This window comes from Verticillium alfalfae, genomic scaffold, assembly GCF_000150825.1.
Source record: "Verticillium alfalfae VaMs.102 supercont1.11 genomic scaffold, whole genome shotgun sequence".
Taxonomy (NCBI): domain Eukaryota; kingdom Fungi; phylum Ascomycota; class Sordariomycetes; order Glomerellales; family Plectosphaerellaceae; genus Verticillium; species Verticillium alfalfae.
Window position 1 is genome coordinate 243,468 of NW_003315028.1, and position 18,251 is coordinate 261,718.

Genomic DNA, 18,251 nt, shown 5'->3' on the forward strand with positions numbered 1-18,251 from the left:
CCGGATGGCAGTGCGGCCAAGTCCCACGTCCCGCTAGGACGCACACGCACCAGAGAGACAGAGAGCCGCGAGGAGGAGGGGCTCGAAGCTATTGCATCAGTCATCATCCACTGTTGACGTTGGTTGGTGGTGTCCATGGACCAGACCAAACAGACGAGAGACCCCAAAGTGGCACGGCACGCAACGCAGCACAAGAAAAGCAAAGTATACCGTACGTAGCCTTCCTTTGCAGCCCAAACTTCCCGACCACTTTCCTACACAGCGACACAATCTCTCCGGACAGGATACAGAGCGTCTTTGCCCCTCTTCATCCCCTTCGCGAAACAGCGACCATCCCCAAAAGACAAGGACAACACCCGCAAGCCCCCCCCCCCTAGGCGGACGGCTCGAACCGCCTCGCTGGACACCCCACTACATCCATGACCGACCGCCGAACACCGCTCTCCATCCAAGTCGCGCCTCGAGCCTAACCCCTCTAGCGAACAGGCGTCATCTCAACCGGCCGTTGCACCGACTATACGCATACACGTATACACACACGATAGCCTTCTCGACGCTCCTCCCAAAAGAAACTATACCTCTGCCCGAGAGCTCGACAAAAGGTAGCCAGAAAGAGAGAAGAAGAGCAGGGTACAAACAGCACACTGCTCGTTGTCCATCGCCAGCTGTTGCTGCCCCGTCTGATGGCGTGATCCATGGCAGAACGAACATCTTCTGCAACTCCGCGCTTCAGACCGGCAGCCGACTACAACGACGACGTTTATCTTACGACGACAGTGCCGTCGACGGCCACAAGAAAGCCAGCTCTCGGCCTCGGGTCTTCCCCCCGAGACGACTCCATATCGCCTTCACAAAGGTCAGTGTCTGCCCTTCTCATTGATTCTTTCTCCCTGTGCCTTCCGCTGCTCGAGTTCAAAATCCTTTCTTCGAGTCTCTCCCTCCCACGCCCCTTTCATGACTCTGGTGGTACTGGAGGTCATGTTGGCTGTCGGCGCTGAACCGCTAGGCGGACTGCGAAGGGCGGACTCCTCACGTCCCCGGGAGATAAGGCACATGCGTCCCCCCACCTGGCCTTCACCGAAGGCGTGCTCTGGGTCGACCAGGCACCTTGAGAGCCACCATGTTCCAGGCCGCCTTGACCAAATGGTTGTCGAATAGAGAGTAGGGGTAGCAGCAAGATGTTGTCGTCTCTTTATTATCTGACCTCCTTCCGTTCCTGTGGCGTCCCCTCGTACCGCCTGGCTGCCCTGTATCTTGGGGGGGCTCTCAGAAGGCCCGCAGCACCAGCCAGCACCAGCACCCGCACTGGGCGTGCAGCACCTCCACCAAACGCGATAGCACCTGCCCTCCACCACCCACAAGTACTTGCCTGCATCTGCACCACCTACGCACTGGGCTCGAGACTTGTCCCCCCAATCCAACCTGACGCCTTGTGCCTTGTGCCTTGTGCATAGTCGCGAGTCGAATATTATTCTTTGGATCAACCACCACCACCACCTCCTCCTCCTCCTCAGATTTTCGGGTCCTTCAAGGGTCGAAAAATGGGAACCCTCATCGGTTGACTCGTCATTCTTCCACAAGGCTTCCCACCCGTGCCTCCCATTACTTGACCCTCTCCACCCTCTTCCCTCTCTACCCACCTCTTTCCTCCACCACCAACCGCTCCGTTTGGCTGCTAGCTCGACCGGACTCGGCCATTCAGTGTGCATGCCGGCATCGTAGCATCGCGGCTCGTGGACCCTGAGAGTCTTCCACCTGCCCGCGGTCGCCCCTCTTCACGCCTGGCCCGGTTTTGATCATTCTTCTACACCTTTTGATACCCCCACTCTCACCGCTCCATTTCGTCATGCCTCCCAAACGTCAAGACGAAAGCCAACCGCTCATGCCTGCCAACAGGGTCACTAGGTCTTCTACTCGACAAGCTGCGAGCCTGGCAGCCTCAGCTTCTGCCACCACTTCTGCCCCCGGCGCCGACTCCTCTCCTGCTGCACCTGCCACGCTCCAGAATCCCACTCCCTCGACCTCGAAGCAGTCTCCGCCCAGCAAGAAGCGCAAGGCTGGGCCGCAGCCCAACAGCCCATCCCAAGCCGCCTCCTCTATAACCACTGCCACTGCGACGGCGAACCCAAAAGCAGCCTCGACGTCCCGTCGCTCCAAACGTCAAAAGACCTCCGACGACGCCTCAACTCCGTCCCAAACGACCGCCACTCAAACACCTGTCCCTCGCGCCAAGGCGAAGGGCAAGACCCCTGCCAGCATGTCTAGTCCAGAGTACGTCGCACACTTTCTGAAATACGGCTTTCTACATTTTTCATTGGCCTTTCGCTGACCGCTCACCTCCCAGTCATACCCCAGGCGCCTCCGAGCATGTTGCACCCGTGTCGGGCTCCTCTAGCAGAAAGTCTAGTCGAGGCAAGAGAGCGGGCCATCACACGAGCCAAGGTATGGCCTGACCCAGCCAACCCTGTTGTTTGCTTCTGCCTCGTCGTGGCTGCCAAAATGCTGACCATTCTTCTTCTACAGACTCCGCACCTGGCACGTCGACTTCAACCCGCCGAACGAAGAGGAACACGGCCAACAATGCCGCAGACCACGATACTGCTATGACCGGCACCGACGACGCCGACAACAAGGATGCTATCCTCCCACCTCCACCACCACCTCCCGAGCACCACCCGAGGACGACGACAGCGATGAGAACGATGAGAATGACGAGGACGATCTCGGACGCTACGACGACGAGGATGACGATCCCTTTGGCGGTTTCGGTGGCCCCGGTGGCCCTGGCGGACTGTCCAGTACCCTTAGGGCCTTGACTGGCATGATGTCTGGGCTCTCGAGCCGCCTGAGAGAACTGCTGGCCCAACTCAGGCAGAAGGAAGATCCCACGATGCAGCTCATCGCATTGCAGGAGCTCTCGGAGATTCTGCTTGTGTCCAACGAAGACAACCTTTCTGGCCATTTTTCTCCAGATTCCTTCGTCAAGGAACTCGTGACGCTGATGCAGCCTAATGAGATTACCGGGGAAGAGAACCCAGAGATCATGCTTCTTGCGTGCCGTAGCTTGGCCAATCTGATGGAAGCGCTACCCGCGAGTGTCGCCAACGTCGTGTACGGCGGTGCGGTGCCCGTGCTTTGTCAGAAGCTACTGGAGATTTCCTTCATCGACCTTGCCGAGCAGGCACTCAGCACTCTCGAGAAGATTTCCGCCGAATATCCTTCAAGCATCGTCCGAGAGGGCGGCCTAACGGCGTGTTTGTCTTACCTCGATTTCTTCGCCACAAGCACGCAACGTACAGCTGTCACCACAGCGGCGAACTGCTGTCGCAATATCCCCGAGGATTCATTCTCCGTCATCAAGGACGTCATGCCGACCCTGCTCAACGTGCTTAACAGCAGTGACCAGCGCGTCGTTGAGCAGGCGTCACTCTGTGTTTCGGGAATCGTCGAGAGCTTCAAGTACCAATCTTCAAAGCTGGAGGAACTCGTCAGTGTCGACCTCCTCAAGGTTGTTCTACGTCTACTGGTCCCCGGCACCACGAATCTGATCGGTCCATCAATCCACACCCAGTTTCTTCGGGTGCTGGCCTTCACTGCGCGTTCAAGTCCTCGTTTGTCGGCAGAGCTCTTCAAGCTGAACATTGTCGAAACGTTGTATCAAATCTTGACCGGCGTGTCACCCCCGAGTGGGACCGAGGATGTTGCCTCAAAACTTGACAGCGTTGTCATCATGCAGGCTCTCATCCATCGGCCTCGTGAACAGATTATCGAAACCCTCAACGTCATATGTGAGTTGCTTCCGAGTCTGCCTCGCAACGCGGACCCGTCTTACGGAGACTTTGTTGAAATGTCTGCTACGGAGCCGGCACCCCCATCTTCCAGCACACCAGGCAAGACTCGCAAGACGCCCAACGACAAGAGAATTGAGCTGTTGGGCGAGTGCCAGGAACAGGTCAGGAGATTTGCCCTGATTCTCTTCCCCACCCTAACCGACGCCTACTCAAGCACTGTCAACCTGAGTGTGCGGCAGAAGGTGCTTACCGCCCAACTGAAGATGCTCTCCAACCTCGACGAGAAAATTCTTGGAGAGTCGCTGAGAACTGTGCCTTATGCCTCATTCCTTGCCTCAATTCTCTCTCAGCAGGACCACCCGTCTCTGGTGATGCTTGGCCTCCAGGCTACTGAGCTTCTTCTTAACCGTCTTGATGATGTTTACCGTTATCAGATGTACCGCGAGGGAGTCATCTCTGAAATCGCCAAGCTCGCGGCTCAGGAGATTCCTCAGCCCGAGGCTCGTTCAGAATCGGCTACGCGTACCCCGGAACCCGCTGAACCTGAAATTGAGAACGACGCTGAAGGTCGTGCTTCGGACAATGATGGATCTGACGAGGAGAAGGATGACGCAGAGGAAGACGACCAAGACGGCTCGGAAAATGACGAAGACGATGAAGACGAGGACGACGAGGATAATGAGAACAACCGACACCAAGACGATGGTTCTGGCTCGCCTGTTAGCTCCAGGGGATCTACCATGTCCCTGGACGGCGCTCCACCAACTTACCTCGGGGACGGCCAATCGATGCGAACTCGCATCCGAGACGTGGCCAAGAAGTTCATCGAGACCCATGACACGGAGAAGCAAGGCAAGACAATGAAAAAGAAGGCGATCAAGGTCTTGGCCAACCTCTCCAGTCTTGCTGAAGAGATTGAGGCTTTCTACCTCCACAGAACCTCCGGCGTCGCGCCTCTCGATAAGGGCACCGAACTGTTTGAGAGGCTGGTTTCCTACTTTGACGCGGAGGTTCTTGAAAGCGTCACAAGCGCCGAGCTACTTGCCTCCGGCCTGGTGCGCGTGCTTCTGGCCGTCTTCAGCAATCCCAACGAGGAGCTTGCCCGCGCAGCTCAATCGACTTTCCTTCGCGTCTTCATGGGCTTCACGGTTAAGGCCAAACTCAAGACGGCAACGGCGGATTCGCCTGCAACGCCTTTCAGCGTCATGATCCACAAGCTACAAGATTTGCTCAGTAGGTCTGAGCATTTCGAGGTCATTACTGTCCACCACAACACCTTCGACCATCGCAGCAGTGCAGCGTCCATGCTCGCCAAGCAGATCAGACTCAGGCTGGTCGCTGACGATGACTCGGAGATTCCACGTCCCTACCGAAACATTATGGTGTCTATACACGCGATCGCGACATTCAAATCACTCGATGATTACTTGCGCCCTCGACTCAGTCTATCGGAGCGTGGACCCCGTGCATCACGCCGAGCCGACGGCCTCTCCCGAGCTCTTGCTGCCATGGCAGGCGCTGGAGCTCTTCCTGGTGGTCTCTCGCCATTCACACAGGCCGCTGCCGCTCGATTTGCAGCTGAGCGTGCTGCGGCAGCCTCGAGCTCCGGTCCCCCACCTCCTGCTCCCGGAGCCTCGACGCCTTCGGCGACACCGTCGAGCTCGCGGGCCTCGCGCAAGACCAGATCAAAGACTTTGCCGCAGTCTGACGCTCCCTCAACTCCTGATCCGACTGCCGCCGCCCGGGACAAGGGCGTGCTGAGACGATCTGCGCGTCGCTCTGGCGCAAATGAAACGCCGCAGCCCACCAAGCCCACAGACGACGATGACGATCTGCAGGACGCTCTCGAATGCGCCGACGAGAAGCAACTGACCGACGATGACGACATTGGTGGCAGCAGTGCTCTGGATGCTATTGTCGGCGAGCTGGAAGATGACATGGACGATTCTCCAATGGACGACCCCGGCGCTGTCAACCTCGAAGTGGCTGCAGGAGGCAAGGTGACGGCTCGCGAAGAGGATGGCACTCGCATTCCCACGCCCGCTCAAACAAGCTCAGGTCTCCCAACTCGTGCCAGCGGTCAGTCAGCCCTTGCCTCGCAGCAGAGCACAACTCCATCGGCGGCATCCCGCCTCATGTCGTATGCTGCAGCAATCCAGTCAGTGCCTCAAGACTGGCACATCGAGTTTAGCCTCGACGGCAAGGCGCTTCCCAGCGAGACAACGATTTACCGCGCGGTCCACATGTCAGCTTCCAACTCGGACGAGCATCTCAGCCGCAGCATCTGGTCTGCGGTGCATCCCATCAAGTTCCGCCGCGCCCCCGGACCTCCACCGCCTGAAAGTGGTAGCACCTCTCGGCGGCAGACTCGAGCCCAGCGCTGACGAGAGCACGGACGGCATCCCTAGTTCTCTTGCCAAGCACCCGGCAACAGCGTCCATTTTGCGCCTGTTCAACCTCCTCCACGACTTGAATTCTAACGTGGATGATGTCTTGGTGGAGAACAAGGACACCGTCCGCCTCAACGTCGAGCCCCTGTCACAGTTCGTGAACACCAAACTCACCGCCAAGCTCAACCGTCAACTTGAGGAGCCGCTGGTTGTTGCAAGTAACTGCCTGCCAAGCTGGGCCGAAGACCTGGCCACCCTGTACCCTTTCCTTTTCCCATTTGAGACGCGGCACCTGTTCTTACAGTCCACGTCATTCGGTTACGCACGTTCTATGACGCGCTGGCAGAATGCACAGTCCGTTGAGGAGTCGCGGCGGGACCGTAACGAGCGCCCGTTCCTTGGCCGTCTGCAACGCCAGAAGGTGCGTATCTCGCGATCCAAGATCTTGGAGTCTGCCTTGAAGGTCATGGAGCTCTACGGTGCTTCTCAGAGCATTCTCGAAGTGGAATATTTTGAAGAGGTCGGCACAGGTCTCGGACCGACACTGGAGTTCTATTCGACGGTGTCCAAAGAGTTCTCAAAGAAGAAACTTAAGCTTTGGCGAGAGATGGACTCGCACGACGATGAGTATGTTTCTGGTGTCAGCGGTCTCTTCCCTCGCCCTCTGAGTGCCGACGAAGCTGCTTCTGCCAATGGCGAGCGGATCTGCCAGCTTTTCAAGACTCTCGGCAAATTCGTCGCCCGATCCATGATTGACTCTCGCATCATCGATCTCAACTTCAACCCCACCTTCTTCCGAATTACTGATGGAGCTTCGATTTCTGGCATCAAGCCCTCGCTAGGAGCTGTCAAGGTTGTCGATCCTGGCCTGGCGAGATCTCTGAAAACCATCAAGAAATTCTCTATCGCTAAGAAGGAGATCGATGAGGACCCTACGCGCACGCCGGCACAGAAGGTTGCCGACACTGAAGCTATCGTGATTGACGACGTGAGACTGGAGGACCTCTGCCTCGACTTTACATTACCCGGTTACCCCGAGATTGAGCTGGTCGCGAACGGATCTCATGTTAGAGTCACCATGGACAACGTTGACTCGTACCTCGATCGAGTTATCGACATGACACTGGGCAGCGGAGTCCGCCGCCAAGTCGATGCCTTCCGTGCTGGCTTCTCTCAAGTCTTCCCCTATTCGGCTCTGAGTGCATTCACTCCGGATGAGCTGGTCTCGCTGTTTGGCCGTGTCGACGAGGACTGGTCCCTTGAAAGTAAGTTCAATACTCCGTATGGTCGAAGACACTTCTAATCAGCTGCAGCACTCATGGATTCGATCAAGGCTGATCACGGCTACAACATGACAGCAAGAGTGTTCGCAATCTGCTGCAGGCCATGAGCGAGCTGACCCCCAACGAGCGTCGCGACTTCTTGCAATTTACCACGGGCAGCCCCAAGCTTCCGATTGGAGGTGAGCTGCCCTGTCCCATCTTTGTTTTGTTGCTCCCAATACTAATGCGTTTGTGTGCAGGTTTCAAGAGCTTGACGCCTATGTTCACTGTCGTCTGCAAACCGAGTGAGGCACCGTTCACGTCTGATGACTACCTTCCCAGTGTCATGACTTGCGTAAACTACCTCAAGCTCCCCGATTACACAGATCTCGATATCATGCGCAAGCAGCTGACGATGGCTATCCGGGAGGGACAGGGCGCCTTCCACCTGTCTTGAGAGGCAGCATATGTGCTTGCCAAAGGAAGGAAAATTATAACGGATCACGCATCAACGAACTCTTCTCTCTGCCCGGTTGGGTTCTGGGAGATTCGCGGGATGATGTCTGCGAATGAATTGGTGGAGTAGGGCAACATGAACAAAGGATATCATTTGGGGCAAAGGGCGCGGAGGGATCCCACGAGAAACAGTCCCCTCATATCATTAGTCATGACTTGCATGGAATGGTCGTTCAGGCGTCAAGAGGCTCTTCTTCTATTTCTTGCGCCTGCTTTTCTCGGCCCAGGCTCAGCATTATGCCAGCCACAGAACAGGCTATTAGGGATTAACGTCTGTGGATTGAGTAGTTGTAGAATGGTACAATTAGTATGTACTTTGCTCAGAATGTACTTCGCTCAGACTTGTGAAAACGGATGGTTTGTCATCCTTGACATGCTCATACCAAAGGGTTTAGGGATCCGTGCTGCCAGGTGCCGATATGATCCAGGAGCAGATGCATGAATATGGATTGCTGATTACTCGGGGATGACTATGTGAGCCAAAACGGCTATCGTCCGCCCTTCGTACTTTTGATGGTATGTCAAGTTACCAAGCGGCTGCTTTGGACTGGTACATATGTTGATTCTAGTGGCCGTTATCCTGCCAACAGACAAAGATACAGAAAGGCTTGTATTTACATCTATCTAGGATATAGGGATGGCCGCACAATGTTAATCCGACTCCTCGATCAACGCCTGCCTGATTCCATCCGCAAGTGCTTTGTGCACCCTCGTGCCGCTGCGAGAGGACTAGTCAGTAACGGCAAAAGCAAGGAAGGCAGAGGGGGGGAAATCCCCAGGAAGATGACTTTATGTCAACAAACTCACATGTGTCCACTGTCGAACCAAAAGTACTCGTGAATGGGCCCGCAGCCGAACTGGGCCGGGTCCTCGACAATCTGCGGCCACTGGCGGCGGGCGTCGCAAAAGTCGGTCGTGTTGGTGATGCCGTAGGGCGCCGGGTTGTCGAAGACGTCGTTGAGAAAGTCGTAGGCGTCAAAGATGATGGTCTTGGCGTCGGCGTGGGCGGCCGCCCAGGCGGCCGTCTGGGTGCGCAGCTCGTCGTACCACCAGCCGATCATGGTGGCGTTGGGCAGCGGACCGGCGCCGATGCCGGCCTCGAACTGCGCCTGCTTCTTCTGGTTGCCCGGGTTGCGGTCGAGGGGCGGCAGGCCGACGAAGAGGTAGTTGTGGTAGCCGCGGTCGTAGAGGCTCTGGACCGACTCCTCGAGCAGGGCCTTGATGTGGTCGTGGTACATCTGGCGCGAGGTCAGGTTGAGGAGGTAGAGGTCGTTGATGTCGTTGATGCCGATCCAGATGGCGACGAGCGACTTGGAGCGGTCGAGGCACGTCTTCTTGCGGAGGACGGGGTCGGCCCAGGTGAGGTACTGCTGGGTCTGGTTCACGAGGGGGACCGTGAAGTTGTGGTGCAAGGGCAAGCTGGCAGGGTCACAGTCAGGCGCGTGTTCAGAGACTGGTCACAGTTGCGTGTCACAAAACACGGCGTTTCGGGGAGGGTTCACTTACAGCGATTCAGCCGTGTTGGCACCAGCAAAGGCGAAATCCCACAGCTGGACTTTGCAGTCGAGGGGAGAATATGAACCATCCTCGACGGCGCAGTCTGTCAGGTGCTCGATCCAGTTTGGTCCTCCGGCAGATGTGCCGGTGTAGTTCTGCCAAATTTTGTTCTCGAGGAGCTCCTTCGGGGTGAAGGAGAAGTTTCCTGGAAGGTAATCCCCGATGAAGCTGTAAGCCGTGCGGCCATGTGTTCCGAGGACAAATGTGTACGAGTCGCCGAACGCGATGCTGGCTTGTGTGTAAGCTTGGGACGTGAACCTCAGCACAACAAAAGTATGCTCAAAACTGCACTCGGTGTTCGCGGTACTTACACAGACTTGGTGTCATGCCAATTGAACTTGCCGGCCGCCGAAACGACAGGCAACAGGCCGCAGACGGCGAGTGTCTTCCAGGAGAGCGACATGTTTCGACTGACCCAATCTTCACGAGAAAGACAATTCCTGGCACATCACACAACTCTCTCACTCTCTTTTCTCCCGCGTGCTCCTCCCTAGCCGCTGGCCCGCGGCACTCTTATAACCCGCAGACCATTCGTCGATGAGGGATCGCATAACCGGCACATCTAAGAGCGAGGCCCCCATGTCGACCATTGGTGGGTTATCACGACTTGGCGCTAGAGTACCCAAAAACGCGGAGATCGCCCTCGTTTTTCTTCAACGGTCGCTAGGCCTTCCCCGCATGGTAATCTGCCAGACCCCGGGTCTGCGCACAGAAAAGAGTTAGCCTCGCCTCGCTTGCCGGGCGTCCGGGGGGCAGCGGTTCGACGACTGGAGTTGAGGCGGGGAGGAGGGGAGGAGGGTTTCCTTGACCAGCAGCCACAGAGAATGCTGTAGTACCTGGGAACTCGTGAGCGGGAGCGACTTGGGAAAGATCGGGGGCTGGGAAGTTCTGACAACTTGGGAGGGGGCGTCATCGGCATTTCCCCACGTTGTCGGTTACTCGGCCGAGCCTCAGTGATAATGTCAAGATCGGTGGCGACAAGAACTCTTTCTTGAGAGATGTTTCCCACCTAGTTCGTTCCCTTCAGCCGAACGGTTGTCACGGCCTGAAAAGATGCGTGTTCGGGGCCGAGCTCAGGGGGCAACGGCTATCATAATGCTTCTAGTCTCGTCAATGCCGCAAGTGGCGCAGAAAACGAGATACTCGCAAAGCTCAGAAGTGGACGGGATTGAGGGTCGCAGGGCAGTAATTTTTTCCGTGGCATCTCTATCCGTGGAGTAACAGGCTTCTACACGCTCTGGCATGGTTACAACCAGAACACACACTGGACACTCCCCAAAAACCGGTCTCTCTACAATTCACTCCAACGCACTCTACGGACCTATTGCCTTTAGACGTCAAGCAGCTCCCCGATGAATATACTCTACGCATACGATATTCACAAAATCCCAGAATTAAAACAAGGCTTTAACTGCCACCCACGCACGCTGCATGCTCTAGATAATCTGTAGAAAACAGCGCTGTTGAATACCGTAAAGCTACCTCTATCACGCTTGTGCCGAGAACACCGGCTACGAAATCAAGCAAATCCAAATCCCTTCGAATTCTCCAGCGCCATGGCCAGCCTCTGCCGCAGCACGTCCTTACTCTCATACTCTGGCAGCAACAGGGTGCCATAGCACGTGTACGCCGTGGGCAAGTGTCCGCCCTCTCCTTCCTCCTCGCCGTTCTTCTGCACCACGAACTGCAGGTTCCGCATCCCGCCGACGGGCACCCTGTCAGAGGCCGTGACGAACTCGAGCAGCCGCCTCTTCATAGTGTCGTCATACCGTTTGACGATCGACCAGAAGTCGTGCACAGCGCGGTGGCTCGCGTCCCAGCCGACGTAGCGCGTGTAGCGACGCAGCTCGGCAATATCGATGTCTTGGACGCCCTCAACAACAGATTGGAGGAGCGGCGGCGTAAGCAGGCCGAGAGACTTGGGATGGAGGCAGGCGCGGAAGCCGCGCAGGGAAAGCCTCAAACTGCGGGCGGACGGAAACATCAGTGAGATAGCGAATGTAGTCGCTGACGTAGGCGTTTGCTTCTCGTTAGTGACGAGAGGTGCGTCCGAGGGTTCTGCGCAGACGGCGACTCGGACTTAGCTTCAGCTGCGCCAGCTCGGGTCTCCCGACTTCATCTCGCGAGAGATGGCTGTCGACATGAACCCGAGACTCGTACGTGCGGCGAACACATCCTCAACAGCCCCGTCCTTCTCGTCCCACTCTGCAGAGTAGTCAGTCCGCTCGCAAGATCGGGCCATCCGTCGGCAATATGATGCAGCTCGTCGACGGGCTCGCCGAGTAGTTTGCGATACATGGCTTTTGGGAATGTAATGGGCAGCGTCAGACCGTTGTAGACCGCAAGAGACACGAGTATCCCCAGGAGTTCAAACTTCCACACTGGGACGATAGAGCCTGGCACGAACCATGCCATTCTCGTGCGCTCGTCCACTGTGAATGCGCCAAAATCAGGATCCAGGCACTCAGCAATGGCGAGTCTGAAGAATTCTTGCTGAACACCGCCCGAATCAAAGCCTTCTTCGCCACCCTCCTCGCCGAGGTGGACTTTGAGAGGCCGCATCAACTCTCGTGCTTCGCGACGCCACAGCTGATCAAATGCATCCCGCACCACACCGTCGCGGCTGATGTCGAGCACGAGGAACTTCCCAGACGCTGTTTGGAGGAGATCCTGCAGGACCACGCGATGGTGAGGGTCAGTGATGAGACCACCAGGCGCAACGATTGCCTTCATCCTAGTTTGCAACGAGCTGGACTCTTCGTAGCTACGACTCATCCGAAGGAAGTTGATGGAGCGGAAGTAGGAGACAAGGGTGGATGGGTTGAAGATGAATGGGAAATCCAGCATGTGCTTCTTATGCTGAGTCGTTTTATGCGAAAGCCACTCGACCGGCATGTTGATTGAATCTAGTCGATCCGCAAAATAGTCGACACGGAACTGCGCGTCACCTAGAAGCAGGGAGTGCCGTTTTTCGTCTAAAGTCATGATTAGTATGAGTTCGACTTCTGAGGGCTTGCATGGGACTTACACATGGCTGCAATAAGAGCCACCGCTCCCCCGAAGGAGCTGTTGCACGAAATCTCAGGCTCCCCGTTCCATTCTCTCAGCATCACCGTCTTCGCCCAGTCAAGGAGCAGCGTAGACGCCCTGGCCTCGTGAACAGCTCGCTCGGCCGCCGTGAATTCTAGGCTTGGCGTCGTGTTGATGCTGAGTAGGTCGAGCTGGGCTAGAAGAGGCTGAAGAGCATTCTTGTCGGTCCGAACAGAGGCCACGCCTTCTTTGTTACCAGTCATCTCCGTTGCGTATTGACGGGCTGAGATGGCGGAGAAGAGACGCTTAGCAAGGCGCAAGACTAGATCGTCGGAGAAGGCGTCTTCGTACTGGAGGCACAGCCAAGCGGGCTGTTTCGCGATGGCACCACTGCCGGCAAGAGTCAAGCCATTCGACCTGATCCTGGACATTTCTTGTAGAGTCCGCGTGTCGTGGACAAGTGGCGCTGCAGCAACCAAGGCGTGTAGACAGATAGCCATCAGCTGGCCTGCTTGGGCGTTGTTGACTGAAGGCCCAGGTACATCAGACCTTCGTGAAGAGCGAGACAGCTGGTGAATTCTTGATGTGCCGAAGAGGCTGGCTGAAGCTATCCACAGACTGTCGAACACCAGACTGGGCGCCACTCTGGTCAGTCGCAGCATGCAATACCAGAGTGAATGAGAGTCGAGAAGCTCGCCATCTCTCACGAAGGATGCGATAAGCTTCTCAGGGTCACTCAGGATATTGAACAGACTTTGTTCAATGAATTGCTTCCACTGCTTTTTCAAGTGTTTGGGGTAGGTCTTGTAGCTTCCCTTCAGTCTTCGAGGAATTTGAACCTGATCTGCGACCTCTAAGCTTGACCGCGTTACCGTCGCTGGCTCCAAAAGATGCGACTCGGCAGTTCCGTCATCTTGAAGAATGTCGCTGATAAGATCTACAAGGTCGATGTTGAGTGTTGTCAAGGATTGTGGCAGTATGCCTTCTGGTATGGCGAATTCCCCCGAGTCTGCCGCGTTGTGCTTGAGGGGCGAAATATCGGGCTTATCCTCCGTTTGGGACGGAAGGACTATGCTACTTCGTTTTACAGGCTTATTTTCGGCGACCATCTCGACGCCGCAGACCTCTGATCTTGTCATTGATTTTGGTTCTTCAGTCAAGGTAACATCATTCTGTCGTGGCGGGACATTGTCAAAGAAAGAAGGAGTTGCAGGGATGTCAGGGATAGCCCGTGTCTTGGCCGCCGCAGCTTTCGGAGGTCGTTGAACCTTGTCTATGACACTGCCGTTCAAGCGCGGTGATGTGATACCGGGCGCAGAGCCTTCCACGAATGCAGGCGAGGGTTCGATTGGGATTGTCCTCTTTGGGTTCGCACTGGAGGTCGCGCGCACCCTGGCGCTCGATTTCCGCCGCGGCTTATCCACGTTCACTGCGGGTGTTGGAGCTGTCGGATTCGGCTTTTCGGGAATGCTAGGTTCTGTCGCGACTTCCAGCTCAGCCTCAATCGGCTCGAGATTGGCCTTCGGTTGTTCTGTTTGTGTATCGCTCGATGATGACAACGGTAGTTCATCCATGGATATCGGCGTTGTTTGTGGTGCTGGATCTTTGGCGTCATCCGAGTCCTCGGCCTTATCGTCTGTGTCGATGCCGTCCATCTTTTGCGCCATCGCAGCCAAACCGCTCGGGGTAAGCCACTCCAACATCTTGAATGCGACGGTGCCAAAAACGTTGGCAGCGAAGGATCGGTGATCCTTGCTGATAGGCCGCTCAATGACTCTGACGTCAGGCTCCTGAAGCTCCCCAGTCTCCGAGTCGAAGCGTGACCTTCGACCGCTCGCGCTCCTCCTGTGGCTTTGGCCTCTTGAGTTGTTCTCCAGCTGACATCCATCCGAGTTTTCAGCCCGTTCAGCAGGAGGAGATCTCACAGCACCTGGCCTTCGCGAATCCGAGTTCTTTCGAGTGATGTTACTTTGCCTCGGCGCGAAGGGGTCGCTGAAGGACTGCGAAGACTGCCTTGGAGCAAATATGAGAGAGTTCAGAGCTCCTGCCGGCTCCTTTGATGGCTTCAGATATGGGCAGAGACCGTTTTCCGGATTATCCTGGCTGGCGAGGCAGACGGCCAACGTCCTTGCGCTGGTTGTGTTGTAACGTCGCAGAGGGGCCTTGCCGGCGATTCGGCGGCGGCACGTGAAGCAAGTCGCGGTGACGCAGGATTCCGAGTCGCAGCCATATCGTAATTGGGCGACGTATCGCTCGACCAGCAGTTGGAAGTTGTGTCGTCGGCTGGCGCGGTATACGGCGTAGACTCGCCTCGGGTTCTCAATGTCGGCTACGAGCTGCCTCAGCTCGGCTGGGCGCATCAACAGGCAGGCGCGCAAAGGGCGGCGCCTCCTCCCACAACGAGGCAAAGATGTCGTCGCCATCTTCTTGTGGTGCACGGTCGAGTCGCGTCATGTCTGTCTCGGGTATGGTGTGTTTCCGGCAGTAGGGGTGCTCCGGAGTCACCGAGCTCTCGGTGAGGTCGTCCTCGCTCGAGATGTCGTAGCTTCAGCCTCTGGGTCTCTCGCAAGGCAGGGCTTGGGGCGAATGCGGCGGTGGCGGTTTGATTGATGCGATGGATGGGGATAGAAAGCAAATCGTCAGGGGAAGAATAAGGGTATCACATGCGTCGGGTACGAGTACAGATGGGACAAAGAAGACGAAGGATGGATAGCATTTGATGGAGTCGAAGATCAGAAGTTGGCGGAGAGGCGCCCATGGATGCACCAGACCAGACGGGGTGGCCACCCTGTATCGGCGCGCGGCGTGTATCAGCCCCGGTGGAGGGTCGTGCGCTGTCTGCCAGGTCGAGTGCGTTCCCTTACACTGGCCGCTGCCGCGCCTGGCGTTTAGTGCATGGGCCAATGAAACCCCACTTTGACTGGGGTTTTAGCTTGTGAGGCTCTGGGCAGTGGCCTGGCAGTGGCACTAGATGCTGCTGACCAAGCTTCGGCATGGCCGGCCTTGCATTTACTGTTTTCATCATCTGGTCCTGTTTACCTGCACGGCCTAGCCATCTATGGAGCAAGGTACGTCCTGTGGTAGACTGTATGATTTGTGACATTCCGCCACGGACTAGATGCTGTGAATGCATCATGAATGAAGACAAGTGATGTAAGGCGTGACACAGGCTGTACCCCGAGGCGGGCCTCTTCAGGCTGGAAGGGCGAGAAGGACCCCACAGACCCTGAAGCCCGGCCTGGAATGAGTCAAAGAGGTCACAAATAAATTCCCCAAAATCACTTGAAATTACCAGCACTGGCTACTAAGGTGTCGAAAGTCCAGTCATCTTGGGGCCACTCGGACAAATCAAGGGCATCATGGTTGGAACGGTGCGTCTTGGCTGGGAGAGACCCGGGCTCGAGAAGGGTCGACTGTCGCCAGGAGAGATGGGGAAAACAGTCAACAGGCAGTCAATAAGTCATCACTGAGTCCGAGGTGTAAGTGGCCACCTAAAAGTGACGTATTCTCTTACCTGATCCGTGCACAGTCGCCATTCTTTGCCATGTCGCCCAAGGCTATTGCCAAAGCCCCTCCATCCTTGATGCGATAAGGACTATCGACCCCGCCAGCCCACTAAAACTCTGCCCGCAAGCCCTTTAAATCGCAACTTCCCCTCTATATTTGCGACCGCTCCCACCTCACAGGCACGAGAAAGAAGAACCATCTTTGCGATCGCCCGTGTTCCTTTCCGGCGCTCGACTTTCGACTGAACCGCCTCGACACCACTAGGCTTGCCTCGTCCCGGAAGCACTTCTCTCCAACACCATCCACCACAACAAACCTCGCATCAAAGAACGCTATCACGATGGTGGCCGCTGACGATGTGGCGACTCTGGCGTCCTCTCCTCCAGCGGGAGAGTCGGCCTCTCACCCTTTCACCTGCAACACATGCACCATTGCCTACAGGAATATTGACCTGCAGCGAGGCCATATGAAGAGCGACTGGCAGTAAGTTGTCCACCTTGCACCCATCGTTCGCTGTTGCCTGCCCCAGCAGAGTGCTGACCAAAGCGCCCGCCTTCCAGCCGCTACAACCTCAAGCGCCGTGTCGCCTCCCTGCCTCCCATCACTTCCGAGACTTTCAACGAAAAGGTTCTCCAGGCTCGCGCCGTTCAGACTGCCGAAGCCGAGAAGGCTCTCTTTGAGCGCTCTTGCGAAGCCTGCCAGAAGAACTACTCGAGCGAGAACGCCTACCAGAACCATCTGACCAGCTCCAAGCACAAGCTGCGTCTGGCCGCTCTCGGCCGTCGTGGCAGCAGAGCCGACGATGCCAGCTCCGTCATGAGCTCCACCTTTTCGCTGGGCGACCCCCATCGCCGCCGACAAGGAGTCTGTTGATTCCGATGCTGAGGAGGAATTCACACAGGTTGTCGAGGGCCTGCGGAACGCCAAGCTGGACCACAAGCAGGACGAGAACCGCCCCTCGCCCGTCAAGCGTCCCTCCAACCCCCAGCCGTCCGCTCAGGGACACCGCAGTGAAGACCACCCCGTCTCCGACGAGGCCGGTGAGGGTGAGACCGAGTCTTCCACACCCGTTCCCAAGTCGGAGATCAGCTGGACCCTCAAGTCCTGCATCTTCTGCAACTATGACTCGCCCACCGTCCCTCTCAACGCCCACCATATGGAGCGTTTCCACAACATGTTCATTCCCGAGAAGCAGTATCTTGTCGACCTCGAGGGTTTGCTGCAGCACCTACTCGAGCGTGTCCACGAGGGCCATCAGTGCCTGTACTGCTTCAAGACCAAGAACACCGCGTTCGCTGTCCAAACCCACATGCGTGACAAGGGCCACTGCAAGGTGCCCTTTGACACCGAAGAGACCCAGCTCGATATTGGTGACTTTTATGACTTCAGGAGCACGTACTCTGACGACGAGGAGTCTGATGAGGATGAGGAGGAGGAAGTCCAGAAGGGCGGCGCCAAGCTCGGAGCGAGACGTGAGGCCAAGCACAAGGACGAGGATGGCAAGGAGGTTGGCGAAGGTGACGGATGGGAGACAGACAGCTCTGCTTCGTCCCTCGACTCTGAAGACCTTACCGCCATGCCTGCCGAGCGGCACGATCACCAGTACGAGCGTCTCGACAAGCACCCGCACCATTCGAATGCTACGTCCCGCGCCCACCGTCAAGCCGATGGCTGGCACTCGCACGCGCACAAGCACAACCACGCCGTCTTTTACGACGACTACGAGATGCACCTCCCCAACGGCAAGTCGGTCGGCCACCGCTCCATGGCCCGCTACTACAAGCAGAATCTCACAAACTACCCCACCCCCGAGGAGCGCGCCGAGCGCCTCGCTCTCGAGGAGGCTGCCTCGAGCGACGACACGGAGACGGAGGGCAACAGCGACCGCAGGCTCGCCCCCACCCGCAACGGCCGCGCTCTCGCGCGCCGCGATGCCGCCGGCATGGTCGGTCTCTCGGGCGAGAAGAAGCGCGCCATCCGCGACTCGGAAGAGCGCGGTCGCAAGTCTGGCGAGCTACGCGAGAAGCGCAACGACTACAAGTACGGTGTCAAGAACAACAACCAAAAGACCTACTACTACCGCTACCAGATGGGTGGTTGATCTCGCTCCTGTTCGTTTTCGCTTTCTTTCTTTTCTTTTTCCCTTGCTTTGCGCTTTCGGGTTGGAGTTTTTTGGCAGCACAGGAGGGATGGGGGAG

The 18,251-nt window shown here is 56.8% G+C and overlaps 4 protein-coding genes across 4 annotated transcripts; 2 read left to right on the forward strand and 2 right to left on the reverse strand.

Moving 5' to 3' along the window:
• Window positions 1-1,846: 1,846 nt before the first annotated feature.
• Window positions 1,847-8,273, forward strand: VDBG_07910 (E3 ubiquitin-protein ligase UPL3; the record flags this gene model as incomplete). The annotated part of the gene is made up of 6 exons (XM_003001605.1): window positions 1,847-2,271; window positions 2,345-2,380; window positions 2,524-6,137; window positions 6,226-7,446; window positions 7,495-7,643; window positions 7,704-8,273. The coding sequence occupies 5 exons, from the start codon at window positions 1,847-1,849 to the stop codon at window positions 7,569-7,571; spliced, it is 5,373 nt and encodes a 1,790-aa protein (XP_003001651.1).
• A 337-nt stretch (window positions 8,274-8,610) lies between these two features.
• On the reverse strand, window positions 8,611-9,919 carry VDBG_07911 (conserved hypothetical protein; the record flags this gene model as incomplete). The annotated part of the gene is made up of 4 exons (XM_003001606.1): window positions 8,611-8,677; window positions 8,767-9,378; window positions 9,466-9,744; window positions 9,828-9,919. 4 exons carry the CDS (start codon window positions 9,917-9,919, stop codon window positions 8,611-8,613), a joined length of 1,050 nt encoding a protein of 349 aa, XP_003001652.1.
• Window positions 9,920-11,035: 1,116 nt separating this feature from the next.
• Window positions 11,036-14,969, reverse strand: VDBG_07912 (ubiquitin-protein ligase E3A; the record flags this gene model as incomplete). The annotated part of the gene is made up of 3 exons (XM_003001607.1): window positions 11,036-11,589; window positions 11,688-12,491; window positions 12,545-14,969. 3 exons carry the CDS (start codon window positions 14,967-14,969, stop codon window positions 11,036-11,038), a joined length of 3,783 nt encoding a protein of 1,260 aa, XP_003001653.1.
• Window positions 14,970-16,393: 1,424 nt separating this feature from the next.
• Window positions 16,394-18,154, forward strand: VDBG_07913 (zinc finger protein Yan; the record flags this gene model as incomplete). Its single annotated transcript, XM_003001608.1, has 3 exons — window positions 16,394-16,536; window positions 16,614-16,917; window positions 16,964-18,154. The coding sequence occupies 3 exons, from the start codon at window positions 16,394-16,396 to the stop codon at window positions 18,152-18,154; spliced, it is 1,638 nt and encodes a 545-aa protein (XP_003001654.1).
• Window positions 18,155-18,251: the final 97 nt, after the last annotated feature.